Genomic DNA, 19,062 nt, shown 5'->3' with positions numbered 1-19,062 from the left:
GAAACTTCAAATAATTTTTAAAAACACTTTTCTCATCCTCTATTATATATTTATTTAATAACTAAAAGCCAAATCCTTTTCAATTGTCCTGAAAAAAATTTTGGCATTTCAATTTTTTCGTTATTGTAAAAAGGTTTTTTTCAAGTTTATAATTTATATGTAATATAATATTATTTAGAAATAGTGAGCAAATATATCGCAACAATTTATTCGATGTGTCCCAAGGGAAGGAGTATCAGAACATTCTTGAAGCTCGTAGTGATTTTCCAGCGCAGCATCCATCCGTCTTGTCTTATAATTCCCCGTTCGAATAAAAGTCCTCGTGTCTTAGTCGGCTTTCGATGCCAAAGATTCCTTTGCGCATAAACTGAATTACATTCACATTAAACAGCATTCGTCATAAACCAGAGAATGTCCCGATATCCATCGTCAGACAAGTTGAATCTATTTCTTTTTATGTATGATATTAACGCTCTTCTATACATTATGAAATTGATAATGTAATTGGAAGTATAATTATCTCTGCTGAAAAAAATCATGTCATAACGTTACATGTTTGATGAAATCATGTAATTAAAACATGTAAATCACGTAACGGATTGTTCCAAAACAGTACGTGATTTTTTAAAATGATGTACGTAATTTGAAAAATTACATGATATTACAAATAATTTCATCCTATGATATTATAGTTATCGAATTTTAAAGAATTGAATGATAGAAATAGAAGAAAAAAGAACATATTTATTATTATGTGACTTTTCAAAATATGTAATTTTTTAAACTCACGTACTGATTTGGAACAATCCGTTATGTGATTTACATTTTAATTATTATACATGATTTCATCATGTAACTGTATGACGCGATTTTTTTCAGTAGGGATGTCAAACGACCAAACATGTTTATCGTTGGCACGATATTTTATGCTTACGATCGATCAATAATGGGGAGCCTGTTATTCCTATATCCGTTACGCTTTTTTATATTCTTTCGATATATAGAGATATTACACGATGTTTAAATTTTCAGATATATATATTAATTCCGATATTGCATTATTTACCATGGGATAAAAATGTTGCTTGCAATAACCGCGATAGTAAATTGATGCAATTTTACATATCTTGAGTGAGAATAGCATCACATGAATTTGTTACTGTTATATTCACACTGATTTTTAAAATTAACGCAATTAATAACATCAAAGTGATAGCTGAACAAGATATATGAGATGAACCATAATTGCTGCTTTAAGAAATGAACTTAGAAAAATTACAATCGTAAAAAATATTTTACAAATATTTATTACGTCGTTAACGGAGTCGTATGTTTAATTAAGCTCATATAAAGATGTATTTTTTAACGACTGGTTGTTTATAAATACATAAATTGTGAGTCGTATTAAGAATATAGACAAAAATACTATTTTTATATAAATAAATGAAATGTAAAAATAAGATAGATACGTAAATATTATATTAATAATTAAATATTGTATTAATAATTAAGTGCTGTTAATAAAATTTGATATACCAATCTTGCCGAACAAAAGAGATAAATATTCCGGGATATATCTGAGAGATTTCTCTGTCGGCGCGGACGGTAGAGCCTAGAGGCGGTATGCTGCGTGCGTAGTCAGCGTGGAGCTGTTACGCTCAGTGTCTCGGCGCGGCGTCACAAGTATTGATCTTGGTAGAGAGCCACTACGTGAATGGGTTATGGCTGTCTCGTACTATTCCGCAGATTTTCGTACAATTCTCTCTTCGTCACACACGCTCACCATCACTCCTCGTGATCTCGATTTCCCTCTTAGCCGAAAGCTTTTTGTATTTCGCTGCTCTCGTCACGGCACGATATCCATCCCCGCGTGTTACGTTGCTACGGTATCACGCATGACGCAGACACTGTACTTATATTTGTCGTACATATATATTACAGATATTTGTTTCAGCTTGCGTGTAAAAGTACAAATAACTCTTTTTTATTTTACGTGAAGCAAAGTAGTACCAAAGAGTAATACAGGCGCGTTTTGATGAAGAATACGATTTTGCTCTCATCTGAAAAGATAATATTTTTCTTCTTGTCAAAAAAATGTGTTCGCGCAACAAGATATAAAATTAACTTTATAATTATTACGAAAAGGAAAAGAGATTTTGTAACTTATTCTTATAGGGAATAGAGATTTTCTATTTCTTAATGTAAATTGAGGAAAAATTTCAACTTTCCAATGTCTTTATTTTCAAAATTAGATTTTCTAATTATTTTAGAGAGTTATAGTTTATTTATAATATTTCAATTAAGCAATAAATTAACTTGATGCATTTTTACATAATTTTTTTCTTGCTTTTTACGCATCTGTCTAAAGGTATTACATTTATCATTTTTAATATAATGCATATCCAACGAGTCCTACATTTTGGCGTCGCAATGGCAATGGAGATAATAAAGTTAAATAGTTTAAATGAAAATAGTACATAATAAATTATTCTCGTATAATATTGCATCGCCAATGTAATGTCAGTATAATTGCGCATTTATAAGCGTATCTACAAGCCAGCATCATTATATGGTATTAATAAATACGAAATACCTTGCTATTATACAAGAAAGAATATTAGTCATATTTTCATGGCTGTAAAGCCGTGAATATAGGAAATACAATTAACTGATATAATCTTTAATTGTATCCATCTTCAAGAAGAAAAGTAATATTGACTGTGCATTTCTAGGTTGTATGCGTTATTAAATATCATTAAATATTCGGAATATTTATTCGAAGAAAGATGTATAGATTATTTGATACGTGCATAAAATTATTATATACTTAAATATATTTGTATTTTTCTCTATTTTTTCTTTTTCTCTTTTTTCGTAATTAATTTTATCATGACAAAGAATCAATTGTATACGTTTAGGAATGAGCAGGCATTACCGGTAATAAAAGACATATGTTATACATTTCTTTTTATTTCCTAAATTATTTTATTTAATATTCACTAAATGGTACAGCAAAATATAAAGTGCAATTTTATTTGTATGTAAAATTTTAAAAGAATGATTTTTTGCTACATACAAGTAATACGATTTATCATTTAAAAAAATATAGTTGGCTTCTCTCTTCATCCAACGTTCAATTTATATTTTAGATAAAACCATGTGATTGTGCGAGCCAAGATATAGTATTTGATTTAAATAAATATGGTCCCTATTTCGACAAGATTCGAGCACTTTTTGTGCCTAGTCTGGAATATAGATTTCAGTCCTTGTTAAAGGAGTTCGTGTACAACACAAATTCTCGATGGGCTAAGCAGTTTCCATGTTTCAAGAAATTCATCGATATGATAATTATGTGGAAGGATCCTTTGAACAAAATCGCTGAATACGATATCAGCACGATGGAAGAAATTATGAAAAATACCATCAAACGCATGATAAAGGATGATCTGATCACTTGTTTTCTGGATTCTGTCATTTTGTATCATAGATTGAAAAAAGTTTGCCGGGAGTTAGATACATTGGGCATCGAAGATAATATTTTAAAAAACTTTAATTTGTGGAATTTTGTCAACGAGCAAGACTATTTAGATCGCAATTACTTCATGTATGTTATATGTATATGAAAAGAAATATTTTATCACTAAAAATTTAAAATGGAATATTTCAAGTATCGACGACTGAATGAAATTGATCAAATTAACATGTCTTAACTTTAATAAAAGATCATTCCTTCATTAATGTTTATTGAAAATGCTTTACTTATCAATTATCGTAAAATTACACCAAATTTTATTTACTAGGAATTTCAATACTACTATTTCAATGGACTGTAACATGAATTTAAATACGGTACCTTGCAATACAAAACGATCAATCAAGTGTAAAAAAACTGTCAAATCATTAGCAAAAAACATTTATGACAGAAGTACCGAACACATACAACAAACGACATCAAAATATCGAAAACATCAGATACTTGATTTAAATCAAAATTTTCTCCATCAAAAAGAAGATAATTCCTATTATTATTCTACTTGCGTTGCAACTGGATCTAGGCAAAATGATTATAGCACTGATAAAATAAATAAATCTTTTAATGAGAAATCGTGCAATACCGAATCAAAGAAGATACGGAATGATTTGAAATTGAAGATAATTATTCATAAAGTACAAATAGAAGATCATGAATATTCGACGTTCTCTAGCGCTAATGTCACTCGCTTATCTTTGCCTTGCAAACCGAGCAATCTAATTAGACGAATTTTTGAAGCTGATCCATCTTTAACCGAATCTTGCTTGATAGTGATGAAGCGAAAGTTCGAAGATAGCATGCATAATGTTTGCTCGTGTCTCAATAGTGTTATAGAAAAATTAAATATCGAACTGACAAAAACGCTATGTCTTAATTGCGAAATATATTCTGGATATATCAGTTTCAAGTTAAAAGCCCCCAATATCAAAAAACACTTTTTCGTTACGAGAGTACCGATTTGTCAGAATGTCCACAAATGTATGGTTCAAGAAGATTTCTCTATTTTGTCCTCAAAGTCAAGTACTGAAATTAACGAATTAAAATGTTTTTCGCAATGTAAAGATAATGGTACGAATTTCAATGATGCACATGTCGATGCACACGAAAAAGCTGAAAAGCTCGACACGTGCTATTCACAATCGGATGAAGCAGATCGAAGCTTTATAAAAAATATAGTACAAAATAAAACAGAAAATAATAATGAGAATAGTTCGAGATATGTTGAAAATCTTGTAAACTTCTCTTGTAATGATCCTTGCAAAGATAATGTGGAAGAAATATATAATATGACGTCATGCGTTGATAATTCTGTTGAAAGAAATCGAGAAGACTGCGCAATTTTGAATTCAATGGATATCAATTATGACGATGATGTAAAAAAGTGTGGAAAAAATATTCTTGAATCGAGTAATTTAATTATAAGGAATGATATGTCCACGCAATTAGTAAATAATGCAAATTGCACATGTTTATCATACGAAAACTTTACAGAAACAAACAATGAAATTGAAGACATTTTTAGTAACAAAGATTTGGACAGTTTCTCGCAGACCACAGGCACCAACGAATGCGATTGTTTGTCGAATAACAACTCAAATTTAGAAAACGAAATTTGTAACAATATTAATGAATGCGGTATTACATCATTTCTAAAAAATTGTGAATATGATAATGCAAATTGTACATGTATATCATACGAAAATTTTATCGAAACAAACAGTGAAATTGAATATACTTTTACTAAAATAAAGACAAACAAAGATTTGGACAATTTTTCGCAAACCTCCAACGAATACGATTGTTTGTCGAACAAAAAATCGAATTTGGAAAATGAAATTTGTACAAATACTAATAGATGTAGTATTACATCATTCATACAAAATTCAGAATATGATAAACAATTAGTAGAATTAAACTATAATTGTTTCTCGAACAATATCAATAAAATCGATAAACACTTCGATACGCGAGAAAATGATAGCTTATTAAATTCTGCAAAAGTAGAAATTGGAAGTAACTCATGTTGTTCTTGTCGATGCGATGATTTCATAGATATCACAGTCACTGATAATATTTTAAGAAAAAATAATTGTGCTTTTGAAACATCTCAAAATAATTTTGATGCAGTAACAGCTCGAAGTACGGACTATTCCAAAACAGTGCAGGTATCATCCAGAAGCAACAATTTGCTAACAATTTCGATTCCAATTCAAATGCCTAAATCAAAGATATTATCGAAAGAAATCAATATAGATACGTGTTATCCACGAACAGTTTGGTTGACATGTGAAAATGATAAAAATATCAAGGAAACAAGCGATGGATGCAATGAAATAGCAAATCTTTCTACGCATACTTTAATTGTTTCCAAGAAAAGAAATCAAATTTTTCCTGATATAAATAAGGAAATGTTAGATGTAAAAGATGGAACACAAGATTTTGTTACATCGCCGGAAAGATTTTCCATGTCGAAAGGAAGATTCCGATCCAATGGAGATTCAAGAAGTTCTGTCTCAACAAGAGAATATCTACGTTCGAAAAATCACTCGATATCCAATGCATCGCTATATTGTCGTTCGTTCGTAACGACAAGTGAATTTGCGATGAGCGACAGGCAAGATAAATTCCAAAAATCAATGCTTCGCGGACGCAGATTAGCGAACGGTATTCATAACGACAACATATCGACAATAATTAAACACAGAACAGCATCTCGTAGACATCCAAATAATTATTCTGAGGAAATACGACCGCAAATGATACTCGCGATAACAAAGTTTCGCAATTCCATCGACAAATCTATCAATAGAATAAAGCGTTTGATTCGTGAAAAGCTGAGAAAAATATTGTTTAACAATAAAATAAGTAATAATAATAATAAAATGACTAAAACTTTTTGGAAAACAGAAGAATCTTTTGAAGATACTAGAAAGAAAGAGACAAGTGACAAATGTGTAAGACAGATTATACTTCTAAATAAAATATTTTATTTATGTATAAAATTAAAATTTGATTCTTTTTATGATTGAGTTTAATGTTTGAGTTCAATATTTTCTAATTGTTTCTGGCTTTGAAAATTAAAAATCTATAGCTATAATTTTCAAAATGAGCTTTTCTTCAATTTATTATCTATTTTTTTATAGGGTTACAGCATAACTTCATGCTCAACTTATGATTGCTGCAAGCGAAGTTATACCACATCTTCTTGTGAATCTTCAAATGTGATTTTATCAATTAGTAGGACAAAGGAAAAAAAAAGATGTAAAGAAAACATAAAGTTTTGCGACCACAGATTGGAAAATGATGACAATAAGATCTTATTAAGCTTCCGTTCGATTAAACCTTCTCTGTGGTCTTACGATTTGTTACCTTCTACAACTGAAAACATAGAAAAGCAAAAATTAAACAGAAATAATCGAATACGATACGATAAAAAGAAAAAAATTGGAAACGTTATGAACTACGTCAGAAACTCTCATCGATACGACTTGGAAAATTCGGAAACAAGTATAACAATTTCTTCGCAATCGACCAAAGCGTTTCTTACGGAGAGTGATTCGAAATATTTTGGACATACCACATATAAACAGCAAGAAAAGACATACGATAATAAGCGAATCTATAAGCAAATGCATAATCAAGATCATTGTGAAAATGAACAGATGCGGTACGAATATGAACAATGCAGGACCAGAAACAAATATCGAGATGTACCAATTAAATATTCTAACGTTAATAGCAATGAATCTTTTAAAACATCATTATCACATTCCTGGAGGAAAAATGCTAGAAATACACATAAACAACTTTACGATATATCGGAATTAAACAAAGCAAAGAGATTTACATGTTCATGTTCAAGAAAGAATAAACAAATATTTGAGAAAGATATGTCCGATCGTTCCAATGATAGTTTACGATCTAACGCTAATCTACGCAGGAGACATGCCTTCGCGATTTTAACCGATGCCTGCAATGATTATATGGATGACCTTGATTTAGACTTCAAGTTGAAATTGTTGCGATATGTAGAATTATGCAAAAGCATTAAACGTTCGTTGATAAGGACATTACAACCGGACGACACTTATGAAATTAGTACGCTATCAATTTCTGGTAGGTGATTTGTGAAAAAGTTTGATATATTATGATGTTGTTTTATATCGATATTGCGAAACGGTATGTTGATAGCTCTTTAATCATAATAATAACATCCTTAAACTTATTGAAATTTTCTTTGTTTAATGTTGTCTTCTATAAATTTATTTTTATAAAAATTAAAAATTATGATAGCACTTCAGATACTAAATGTATTAGATATATTAATGTATACGCTAAAACAAAAGTATTGTGTAACGATTACAAAATACAAAAAACTCTAATGTCACTATATGACAAATTCGTTTTATATGTATCTTAAACTTGTATCTTAAACATGGCAATAATGGCGAGAGACATATTGCTCAATATTTTAAATAAAAATTTTGTATTGTGATTTTATAAATTTTAGAAAGAATTAAAATTAATTGAGATCAGGCTATATTAAAAACGTCTCTCCCTCTCTCTCTCTCTCTCTCTCTGTCAATTCAAAGGTTGTAAAGAGAAATCAACGTGAAAATCAACGTTCTTACCTCGTGAAAAAATTTAGAAAATTTTTACTTGTAAAATCACCACAAACGATAAGCTTGCCGACAAATCTATTCCCTTTTATGGATTAAGTACTCTCACAGACGTCTGTTGGTATGTCAGAATGATAGTGAAATCCAAGTTATTTAGAGCGTCTGATTTCGAAGAGAAGATAAAGTATACTCCAACCATTGAGAACAGCAGCATCCATTCCTCTGGGCAGATCGATATTTCCTGGCAACCACCGGAAAGGGTCTCTACCCTCGATTGCTCTGTTTGTAACAACGCAAGTTGGCTACCGAATCTGAAGGAAGAATTTTCGATATATTTATTTCTTAATCGTTAACATATTATCATAAAAAATTTAATTAAAAGTAACTGAAATATTAGATATAACGGAACGTATCTCAATGTCTGTTTATGCTGACAAAATTTCGAGTTTTCGTCATTTATCTCAATTAGTTATAGTTATGATATGATTATCAACTTTAACAAAGAAATTGTATTGCTATTTTAAACTTTTAAGTTTTATTTGCAACTTTAGTTAACACAATGAATTAAATAGATAAGGAATATGTCGCAAAAACTCCAATTTTATTATATATAATTGTAATATTTAATTGGTAAGAAAATATCTTTTTCTTCAACTGTTGTAATTAAAAAATTTAACAATAAAGTTAAGTCTACACTAGCTAAAGAAATTAAAATTAAAATCATAAATTTTCGGAATGTTCGTTTTAATAGAATTAAATTTAAAAAAAATCATCTTTACACATAATATATATATTTCCTAAACTTTAAAAAATTATAAACATGTATTTTGAGCTTTTAAAATAAACGACAAAATTTATTAATATCTAATAAAACTATCGCAATTATATAAGAATTTATCCTTTTACATATTAAAAAATCTATTGAGAAATTAATCGCAACTAATCATTTTACTCAAATACTTGCCCTTTAAGAGACCGATTCCCTAAATAACATAACGGAATCTCAGCATACCGATAATACGTATGTTAATATATATCGTCCAGTTAATCAACCTTAACGCCGTTACGATCATTTCTTTTCTGTGCGTGCCGTTTTGTATTGCAAAACTTTCGGCCGGGGTGCATAGGAAGCTCCGCCTGGGGTCGATCTAAAGGGGGTTGTAACCGCTGATGATTGGCTAGTGATATCGATGCGTCGTTCCTGATGAACCAATCGCATCGCTGCATCGAGACGCGCTGACGCCGTGGCCAGAAGTCAACTTCGTTGCCGCCGCCGCCGCCGCCGTCGACGACGACGACGACGACGACGTCAGGCGACGTCGACGACGTTCTCCGTCGCGTACCCCGCGCTACCGTTACCCACTCCGCTCGTAACTGTATCTGGACTTAATTATTGGTGAGTCCCAAATTTTCTTTATTGTTTCCGGTTCGCCATTTGATATTATTTTATTTAAATATGAAAAATCGCGAATTATGGTACCATTTTGCTCGCAAGTGAAATCGGAGACAATCCTTTCGTGCATCTCTGTGCCTTTGGGAACCAAATTTGGGATTCTTTACTAAAATGGTGATGAGATCGTTGATATACTAGTGGTGATATACTAGTGAAAGAGAGATGATTGTGAGAAATTTCAGTATTAGTGAAGTTGTGTGATATAATATTATTCGTTTAATTTCAAAACAAAGATTAACATCTTTTAATTTAGCTTTTATTAGCGGATTTCTAATTTGGACAGGAATTGAGGAAAATAGATTCTATGAGATTTGAGATTAAATAAAATCAAAAAGAAGAAATCGTTCATTTTCAATGAGATAATCAAGAAATTTTTTCAATACGTTTATTTCTGCTGAAAATCTATGACTGCAGATAAACGGGAAAATTTTTCGTTTATAAAATTTTTAAAGTAATTCGAATATCCAAAAATTATCTGACTTTCTTTTGTGCTCTTTTTTGTGAATTATTAGAGCGAGTCTAGAGAAGCATTCCAATAATGCTGATTGCTATCTGTAAATATGCGAAATCTGCAACACGATTGGCCTAACCGTGGGTATTAAAGCTTTTGATGCTTTCTATACTATAATGAATTCATTTAGGCTTGATTTGTACGAATGCCCAAGGCTGTGAGATGTTGTCGACGCTTGTTTGCCCCATTCTTACGTCGATTAGCTGTAAATTGAATTTCTGTTTTAATTAAAATTCTCTTTGAATATATCACGATGGGTTCTTATCCTGTTCACGCCCTTTATTATTTATTCATGACAATGAATATATCTTTATTTCGTTCTTTCTTTCTTAATTTCTATATAATATCATTCATATTTTATTACTTTATTATTTCCTTCATAGAAAAATTCTTCTTTAGAAAAAGAAACATAATATCACAGAAAATATTAATTGTAATGTTAATCGTGAATATATTTCTGCTGTCATTCATACATCTTGGTCCAGTCGTTCTTGTCTTTAAAGAAATTATATACTTATTAATTCTTTTTCCTTTTACACAAACAATGTGTTTGTTAAATTTTAAGTTTCTAAAATATGTGTCATTAATATACGTCGGAAAATATACAAGGCGCGAAGTCACGACGTAGAGACTACAAAAGTGCCGAATGTCGCTCAATGTCCATTAAGTTGAGTCAGCATGTCCCATATACTCATCATTCCACCCTAATTCGTTAACACGTACTGTACATTTTGGTGCCTTTTGTCTGTCACGTGCCATTTTAATATCCGAGAGCCATTGTCCTCTGATGTGCCTCTTTACGATCAGCGCAGCACCCCATAACGATTTTTGCAGGCAGCTACACACTCCATCATGCAATGACGACGATTACAATTTGTGACGAGACTTACAATCGCACAATGAAAGTACAGAGCAATACAAGCTCCAAAAGAATATTTAACTTTTAATATAAAGCAATAAGAAAATCTTTAATATGAAGAAAATATATTAAAATGCTAACCATAAAAATGAAAGTAAAATATACATGATGTATGTAATCCAATTTATAATATATTATTTGTCTGCACATTATGAAAGAGATATGAAAATTATTTTTAATACTTATATAGTTATACATTTGAAATTTATACATAAAAATTTCAAATATCATTTTGTATTATCTTATTTAATTTTACAGCAATTAAATCGCTAAAATCCACATACTTTCTTTCAATATGCTGTGTCTTAATTAAGGGTAAATTTGTAAAGATTTTACGATTTTAACTAAAATGTGTCTCCGACAAACTTTAAGTGAAAAATATGATCTCAGTGTACGGTCCGTGAAACGTTTCTTCTCACAGTTTTCTACCCTCCGGAGATGCTCCCTCGAGAGATTAGGGATTAGGGGTAGAGAGACTGCCACTCCAAATAAACACTCCTACTCGGATTCCCCCTGTACCGTTCTGTAGAAATACTCTATATAGGTATAGCAGATCTTTCTGAAAAAAGCTGTAGGTAGCCGAGATATAGCAGCAACGCGACAATTATCTGTAAGGATATTAAAAACGTTGAATTACTTAAAATATTTAATATCGATTTTGGAAAAATCTTCAAAAATTAATGTTTGTTTTTATAGCATCTAAATTATTTTTACAATTGTAATTTTAACATATTTTATTTATAATGTAACGTATGAACGTATTATGCGTATAGCATGTATTTTTGATTTTTTATAAAATAACTTATATTTGTTACTACAGGGGCTGCCATATAACATCACGATCGTACAAAATTACGAAGCAACCCCAATAATTGGAAAATGTCCGGATTCGCAGCGGCGGGTCTCGTAGCTTTTGACTCTCTCAAGACGAAAGCATCACAGAAATTATCCGGGTAATATACTACACACATTTATAACATATTTCATTAATATATTTATAGAACATGTTAGTATGTAAATATATTTATGTGTATACATATATATATAATATTTCTTTTTGCGTTTGTTTGTTTATATCATTATATATGTTAACCCAGATAGCAAAGCGTGTCTCAGCAAAATCGCACAATTAAATCTGTGATTGCTTATGGTGTTGGCAATCTATACTTGCCGTATAGATTTCTCTTCAACGATTTCGAATATACCGACATTGTAGCAACATGCAGACAATATGTATATGTATTGCCAGCAGTTTAACAACAAGATAGCTGCGGCAATGTTATCTTGTATTATCGGCAATATGACAGCATTGATGCTGCATATTATTATGGCAATATGATGGCAATAGTATGAATTTTGATAATGACAATTTTAAAGTTGTCAGCAAATTGTTGGCAAGTTGCTACTCAATGTTATCATATCGCGAAGGCATCAAGTTGCCAACAAATGAGGACTAAATTGTTGCATTTCTGACAGCAACACATGCTTAGCAATACATACTTAGCAAGCAACATGCCAGTAACAAGACGGACACGTTGCTATATCTGGGTTATGATTTCAATTAAAGAAAGAGATTATTTCAAAAAAATGATACAGATGATTAAAAATTTACTATTTGAATGTGAAAAGATAATTTATTAAGAAGACACCAACTCTACAGATTCAGAAGAAGTGCCGGCGGTTATGAGGAGTTTGAAACTACATGCGAGGGTAGCAAAGACAACAAGGGATTCGAGGATGAAAGAGGATACAGCGCGCAGCCTTCGTTCGAGTCGCTTCCAGAGCCAGAGAGACCACCATTGCGACATATCGATACTTACTGCATGCCAGAATGTCCATGTCTTTCAAAGAGGTATACCATCGCAACGCTAGCTTGTGTAGGTAAGAATGAATAATAAATTAGAAGACTATTTTGTTTTCCCAACTTTATATATGTTGCTTGCTATTCTGTTTTATATCCCATATTACTATAAAAGTTTATCTGTTAGTTAATAAACTAAGAATTAAAGAAATAAAACATGGATAGTCTTTCACAATGATTTTGTGAAATAGAAGAAAATATTATATGTATATATATATATATATATTCATAAATAAAAAAGTAAAATTTTCTTTTCATTGTTCTAATTAATCATATTTTTAGGATTCATTATTTCGTTTGGCATGAGATGTAACATGGGTATGGCCAAGCTTGTCATGAAAAATACTACGGAAGGCGAAAATAATACTATCAAATTCAACTGGACGATCGGCATGGAAAGCGCCCTTGATTCATCATTTTTCTGGGGTTATTTAGTAACGCAAGTGCCCGGTGGCTTTCTCGCATCGTTATATCCTGCTAACAGAATATTTGGCACAGCCATCGCAATATCTGCTTTTTTGAATTTGTTGGTACCTGGAGCACTGAAAGTAGATCCTATCGTTGACATGGGTGTGCAAGTATTGAAAGGACTGGTCGAGGTAAGTAAAAAGTTGAAAAATTTAACAAAACTAAAGGATACAGTTAGAATATGCTACGTATATATATAATACATAAATGTAAAAATATTTCATAAAGAGTAAAGTTTATTAAAAAGTCATATAGATTTTCATCTCTATAATATTTGCAATATATTCTATTATAATATCTGATATATTTTGTTACAATTGTAACCAGTTTTTATTTATTTTTTCTTTTTTTTAGGGTGTCACGTACCCAGCGTGTCATGGTATTTGGAAATACTGGGCACCACCTCTAGAGAGATCGCGTTTGGCCACATTAGCGTTTTGTGGATCGTACGCCGCAATGGTGATAGGTATGCCGCTTTCTGGATACTTGAGTTTCTGGTTTGGCTGGACGGCGTCGTTTTATTTCTACGGTAAAGAGATTTCTTGTGTCTCAATGGCAAGCATACGTAGAAAAAGAAATATTTTATGTGCTGTTTTAACAAATTTCTATATGAACAGAAAGCTTTATTAAGAATAATAATTTTATTTATTTATAACATACAAATTGTTTTGCTATAACACAACTAAATTTCGTTTGTTGCAACAGCAAAAACAATTTGCTAGAAATATTCAAATAGACTATTTTAGTTTAGAAACAAACACATTTTTTCTACGAACAAATTTGCTTAGAAATTTACTTATATTTGTTTTACTTTGTCAACAAAAAAAATTACATTCTAACAATTATAACGGCCATTTAATTGCTTTTACACTGAATATATATTAGCAACGACAGTAAAATTTTTACTCCGTGTAACAACAAAACAAAATATTGCGTTGGTAGATGTAATTTTTAGCAAAATAAATTGTAGGCATATGCGGATTGATTTGGTATGGTTTCTGGTTGTGGTTGACCTTCGAAAAGCCGTCGAAACATCCCAGTATCTCGGCTCGTGAATTACGTTACATCGAAGATTCGCTCGGACAAGGACAAACGCAAGCACCTGTGCCCACGCTGGCGACGACTCCCTGGCGCAAGTTTCTTACCTCAATGCCGGTATATGCCATCATTGTCGCTAATTTTTGCAGATCGTGGAACTTTTATCTGCTGGTACTCTTCCAACCGCGTTTCATGCACGAGTCTTTTGGCATGCCTCTTGTCGAGGTAAATATATAATTATAGTATTTAATATAATATAATTTCTCGATAAAACCATAATGAGGAAAGAGCTTTATTTAAAATGTCACTGATTTATTATATAAAAATTAGATATAATACTTATTTTACAATCGAAATGTATGAAATACGTTTTATTCTTAAATATTTTGGTAGACCGGAGTCATTGGTTCGCTTCCACACTTACTTATGACGATGATTGTACCTTGCGGTGGTTTGCTGGCGGATTATCTCCGTAAACGTGGCATCATGACAACGACAAATGTCAGGAAGATTTTCAACTGTGGTGGTTTCGGTATGGAAGCACTCTTTTTCTTAGTGGTGGCTCATGCAACGACGTCCAAAAACGGAACTGCAGCTACGGTCGCTCTCGCGATCGGCGTCGCGTGCAGCGGTTTTGCTATCTCTGGTTTTAATGTCAATCATCTAGATATCGCTCCAAGATACGCCAGTATCTTAATGGGCATGTCCAACGGGATTGGCACCATCGCTGGTCTATTAGTTCCTTTCTTCGTGGATAACATCACGGAGAAGAAGGTACGACGAAGAATATACTTTTTCAAGCATCTTTCAGAATTTAATATGTACAAATAAAGATTAGAATATACATTTGTGCAGGACCCACATAGCTGGCGGAACGTTTTTATCATAGCTGCATGTGTTCATATTTTCGGAGTGACGTTCTATGCTATTTTCTGCTCCGGTGAGTTGCAACCCTGGGCTGATCCCACTTTAGAAGAACAAAAGAGCTGGAATCCCATGGATGAATTCAGCCAGACAAAACCGCCCGTTCCACCTCCACCGAAAACTATGCAATCCGAATTCATAGTGAGTATGCTCAAATTATTAGTAATTACTATATTTACAACGAATATCATACAGATTCGTTTAAATCATCGCTATCACTTGATCTTTAAATAAAATCAAAATTGTTACACATACTTGCAAATTATACTTGTATATTTTTTGATGCATTATGACGATTATGAAATGTGATGCAAAATGATCTACTTAATATGCTCTACTTGAGATTTGAAAATTTATTCTTTCAAAATAAATATATTTATTACTTTTTGCAATAAAAATAATAAGATTTGAAAAATAACTATTTCTTCTAGAAGCAACCGTCCCGAGACGGAAGCGTCACTGACGATTGGAATACTTATGAGCAGTCACCGGCTGAAAATCATCTGTACGCACGACAAGATAGTAAGGCTCCTGCGATAAACTACGGCTCGACAGAAACCAACAGCGGCAATCCATTTTACTCAACGAATCCATTCGCTAGCGACGTTAACGCGTCTTTCGTGCAACCACCGGCAACGGACGACTACACGTATGACGTGCACAATCAACAATGGAACTGAGAATGCTCGATCACCGGATAGAATAATTGGATACGAGAAAAGCAGACTGTTTCTCCGAGGTTGTAGATCATTCGTATCGTTAGTTATCTGTCAATCCTACATCCTCCTCAGACATGCTGCATCTTTATTAAAACTTGCGGAATTAAGGCCAGTAAAGAGATCAAATTTCATAGTTACACAAATAAGTTTGTTTCCCTTGAAAAAATATAAAGTCATGAGAATTATTCATTCTTTTCTTTAAAAAAAATTAATCTTTTGCTCTTAATCTTATTGAACGATAAAAATTAAAAATCATTTTGTTATATAAACGTCATAAATTTATGTCATTTGGTATAAAAATTATAAAATATTATATATTGAATGTGTAGCTTAATAAATTATAAATCATTTTATAGAATTATTTACCATTATAATTTGATTGTAGCATGTCTGAAGACCACATGTATAAAAAATAAGATTTCAGATAACAGCTATGATTTTGAATTTTACAAATCAAAATACAAATTTACAGATCAAATACACTTCTAAGTTTTACGTCTTCGATAAATATCAGAAAGAGAAAAAAGGAATCTTTTTGTTGAGCGTATAAATATCTAAAAGTGCAGAGAATGGCGCTGTGAATATCCACGCGAATAACTCGAAATGATACGGAATCTAAAAATCAAACTTATTATGTTGTTAACTTAGCGAGATTGATTGACAATTAAATGTATCGCTATGATATTTACTTCGTTAAAGACATATTTATGATACTGTTTATAACGGCGTGTGATAAACAATTGGAAGTGTGTACACGTGCACTCCGTTATTTAAAATTGACAATAAGTCACTAGCTGCAAAAGATAAATTTCTGGTTCAAAAAATTCAGCCGGAAAAACTTTCTATATTATTTTTTATTTATATACACATACTTTTACTCTTGGAAGTAAAAGAGAAACAACTAATTGAGCAAGAAACTTGAAAATGTATTTTATGTAATATACATTTAGCCGCGTTTAAATTTATATTTTAACATTTAGAGAATGTGAAGCGTATTGTTAAGACAAGCTTTACATTGCAATGCGATAATCGACTGTTTTAACTCTTTCTGTGAGATATCACAAAAAGAATGTTTCTTTAATTTATAGAAAAATTAAGATATTAATAATTCTTAAGAGATTCTTCAATTTTATAAAATTTTGAAATCTTTTTATTAAATTATATATCATATTCGCGTGCAATATTGGCAATATTGATTTCTTTTATAAAAAAAAAAGAGTATTAAACGCAAGATGCCGCTTATCAATGATGAGGTATGTCCAGTAAAGCGACAATAATTCAAACCTTCGCGAGACAATAATTCTCTTTGTGGACAATAATTAACGGCGAGGTTTGAAAATATACCAAAATCGTATGAGATTTTAGTGCACGCGACACATATAGCTCAATCGCTGAAACTTTTAGGTATTTCCAATTGTCCGTGAGTGACGTGTTTAGTTATTTACGCGAAATAATAGAAATATAGCAATAAAGGAGAAAAGTTCCGCGAATCAATATAGCGAATAACGTAAATCGCTTGTCGAAATGAAGTTAAACAAAAAGATATTCGACATCTTTTACGCACACTCAGATACAGTACAATTTGATCTACCATTACGACGATATCTAAATTGAAACATCTACTTTTCTAAATATACTTTGACTTTGTGATATAGTATATCTAGGTATATTATTATAATTTGCGAATTGGATAAAACTTAAAGAAAATTTACAAAAATCAAATGTGGTAACATTAACGAAAATTTAGAAATCTGGACGATTATTTGAATATCAAAGAAATATACCTACAAATTTTCGTAAGATATCTATGTCATGTAGATATCGCATGTAAAATTTATAAATATAAAAACCGCAGAGACAGAAAAGAAAGATAAAATGCAGCTATTAAGTTTTCATTAATATCCATTAAAAGCAAGCGTGAATTATTTAAAAAATGATAAAAAGACAATTTATAAATAAATGCGTCCGAATCAAGTCGAATTCTTTAAATAGAATTTTTTTCGTAAATTTTCTTAATATTCAAGATAAATCCAAAAACGTTCGCGTAACGACTTAATATGAAACGTATGAAAGTATTCGTAAGAAAGTTGATAACAACATGAAAGTATCATAATAAAGTATGATAGATATTAAGTAGACAAATCATGAAAGTGAATAACAAAAATGAAAGTAAGATTGTTAATTAGAAAAAAAAACAGTATATGTATATTATACATTGTCTAGATGTATTTCGTATATATACGTATATTATATATATATACATATATATGCAATCTATATGTATATATTATATATATTATACAAACACACATCTTTTATTGTATACATATAAGTATATATGTACGTTCTTCATGATTGCGCATGTGCGCAGTTGAAGATAAAAGAGTACACATACAAGAAAACAATAAAAAGTATGTGACATGTGACGCCGGATTTTGCGAGCAAGTAGTACTGAAAATATTAGGCTCGTCAAGCGGTTAATTTCGATTAATTTCATTTTTTGTATCTGATTATAAAAAAAGAGTATATTCAATACATGTACTTGATGCACGAAACGATATTCTTGGTGAAAGATTGAAATTATTCTTTTAGAAAAATGTACGAGAATAAATATACTTGAGAAATAAATTGTTAAATTTAAATAGATTAAGAAAAGAGGTTATTTGCAATTGCAAAATTTATTTGAATTTTTACGCAGAAACATGTGTGTTTGCCAAATCGAGTCCTATCGAGCACTTCATATGCATGGACAGATATATCTTTAATCTTCGCAAACAAATACGAATCATTTTTTAATATTTACAATATAAAAGTGAACAAAACCGAAATTAACCGATTTGATTTTGTTCAGTAATAAATCTAATCTGATATGCATATTCGCATATAGATAAGATATATATAATATTTAGCTAATGACAACGTCGTGATACAAGTACGCCGTTAAACGCCCTGTGCGTGTGTGGATCAACAAATCGAATAATCTAGACTATAACTCCGTTATAGCCAAGGAAGATCCAC

General features: G+C 31.2%; 1 protein-coding gene across 1 annotated transcript; it reads left to right on the top strand.

Annotated features, from left to right (window-relative positions):
* The first annotated feature begins 2,858 nt into the window (after window positions 1-2,858).
* VGlut (Vesicular glutamate transporter) lies at window positions 2,859-16,110 on the top strand. Its single transcript, XM_018454894.1, has 11 exons — window positions 2,859-2,937; window positions 3,150-3,604; window positions 3,801-6,486; window positions 6,676-7,652; window positions 12,695-12,915; window positions 13,178-13,494; window positions 13,718-13,892; window positions 14,334-14,626; window positions 14,795-15,175; window positions 15,257-15,466; window positions 15,757-16,110. The coding sequence occupies exons 1-11, from the start codon at window positions 2,890-2,892 to the stop codon at window positions 16,003-16,005; spliced, it is 6,012 nt and encodes a 2,003-aa protein (XP_018310396.1). The 5' UTR covers window positions 2,859-2,889; the 3' UTR covers window positions 16,006-16,110.
* The last annotated feature ends 2,952 nt before the right edge of the window (window positions 16,111-19,062 follow it).

This window comes from Mycetomoellerius zeteki, unplaced genomic scaffold (genome assembly GCF_001594055.1).
Source record: "Mycetomoellerius zeteki isolate Tzet28-1 unplaced genomic scaffold, Tzet1.0 scaffold46, whole genome shotgun sequence".
Taxonomy (NCBI): Eukaryota; Metazoa; Arthropoda; class Insecta; order Hymenoptera; family Formicidae; genus Mycetomoellerius; species Mycetomoellerius zeteki.
This window is presented reverse-complemented; position numbering and strand designations above follow the sequence as displayed.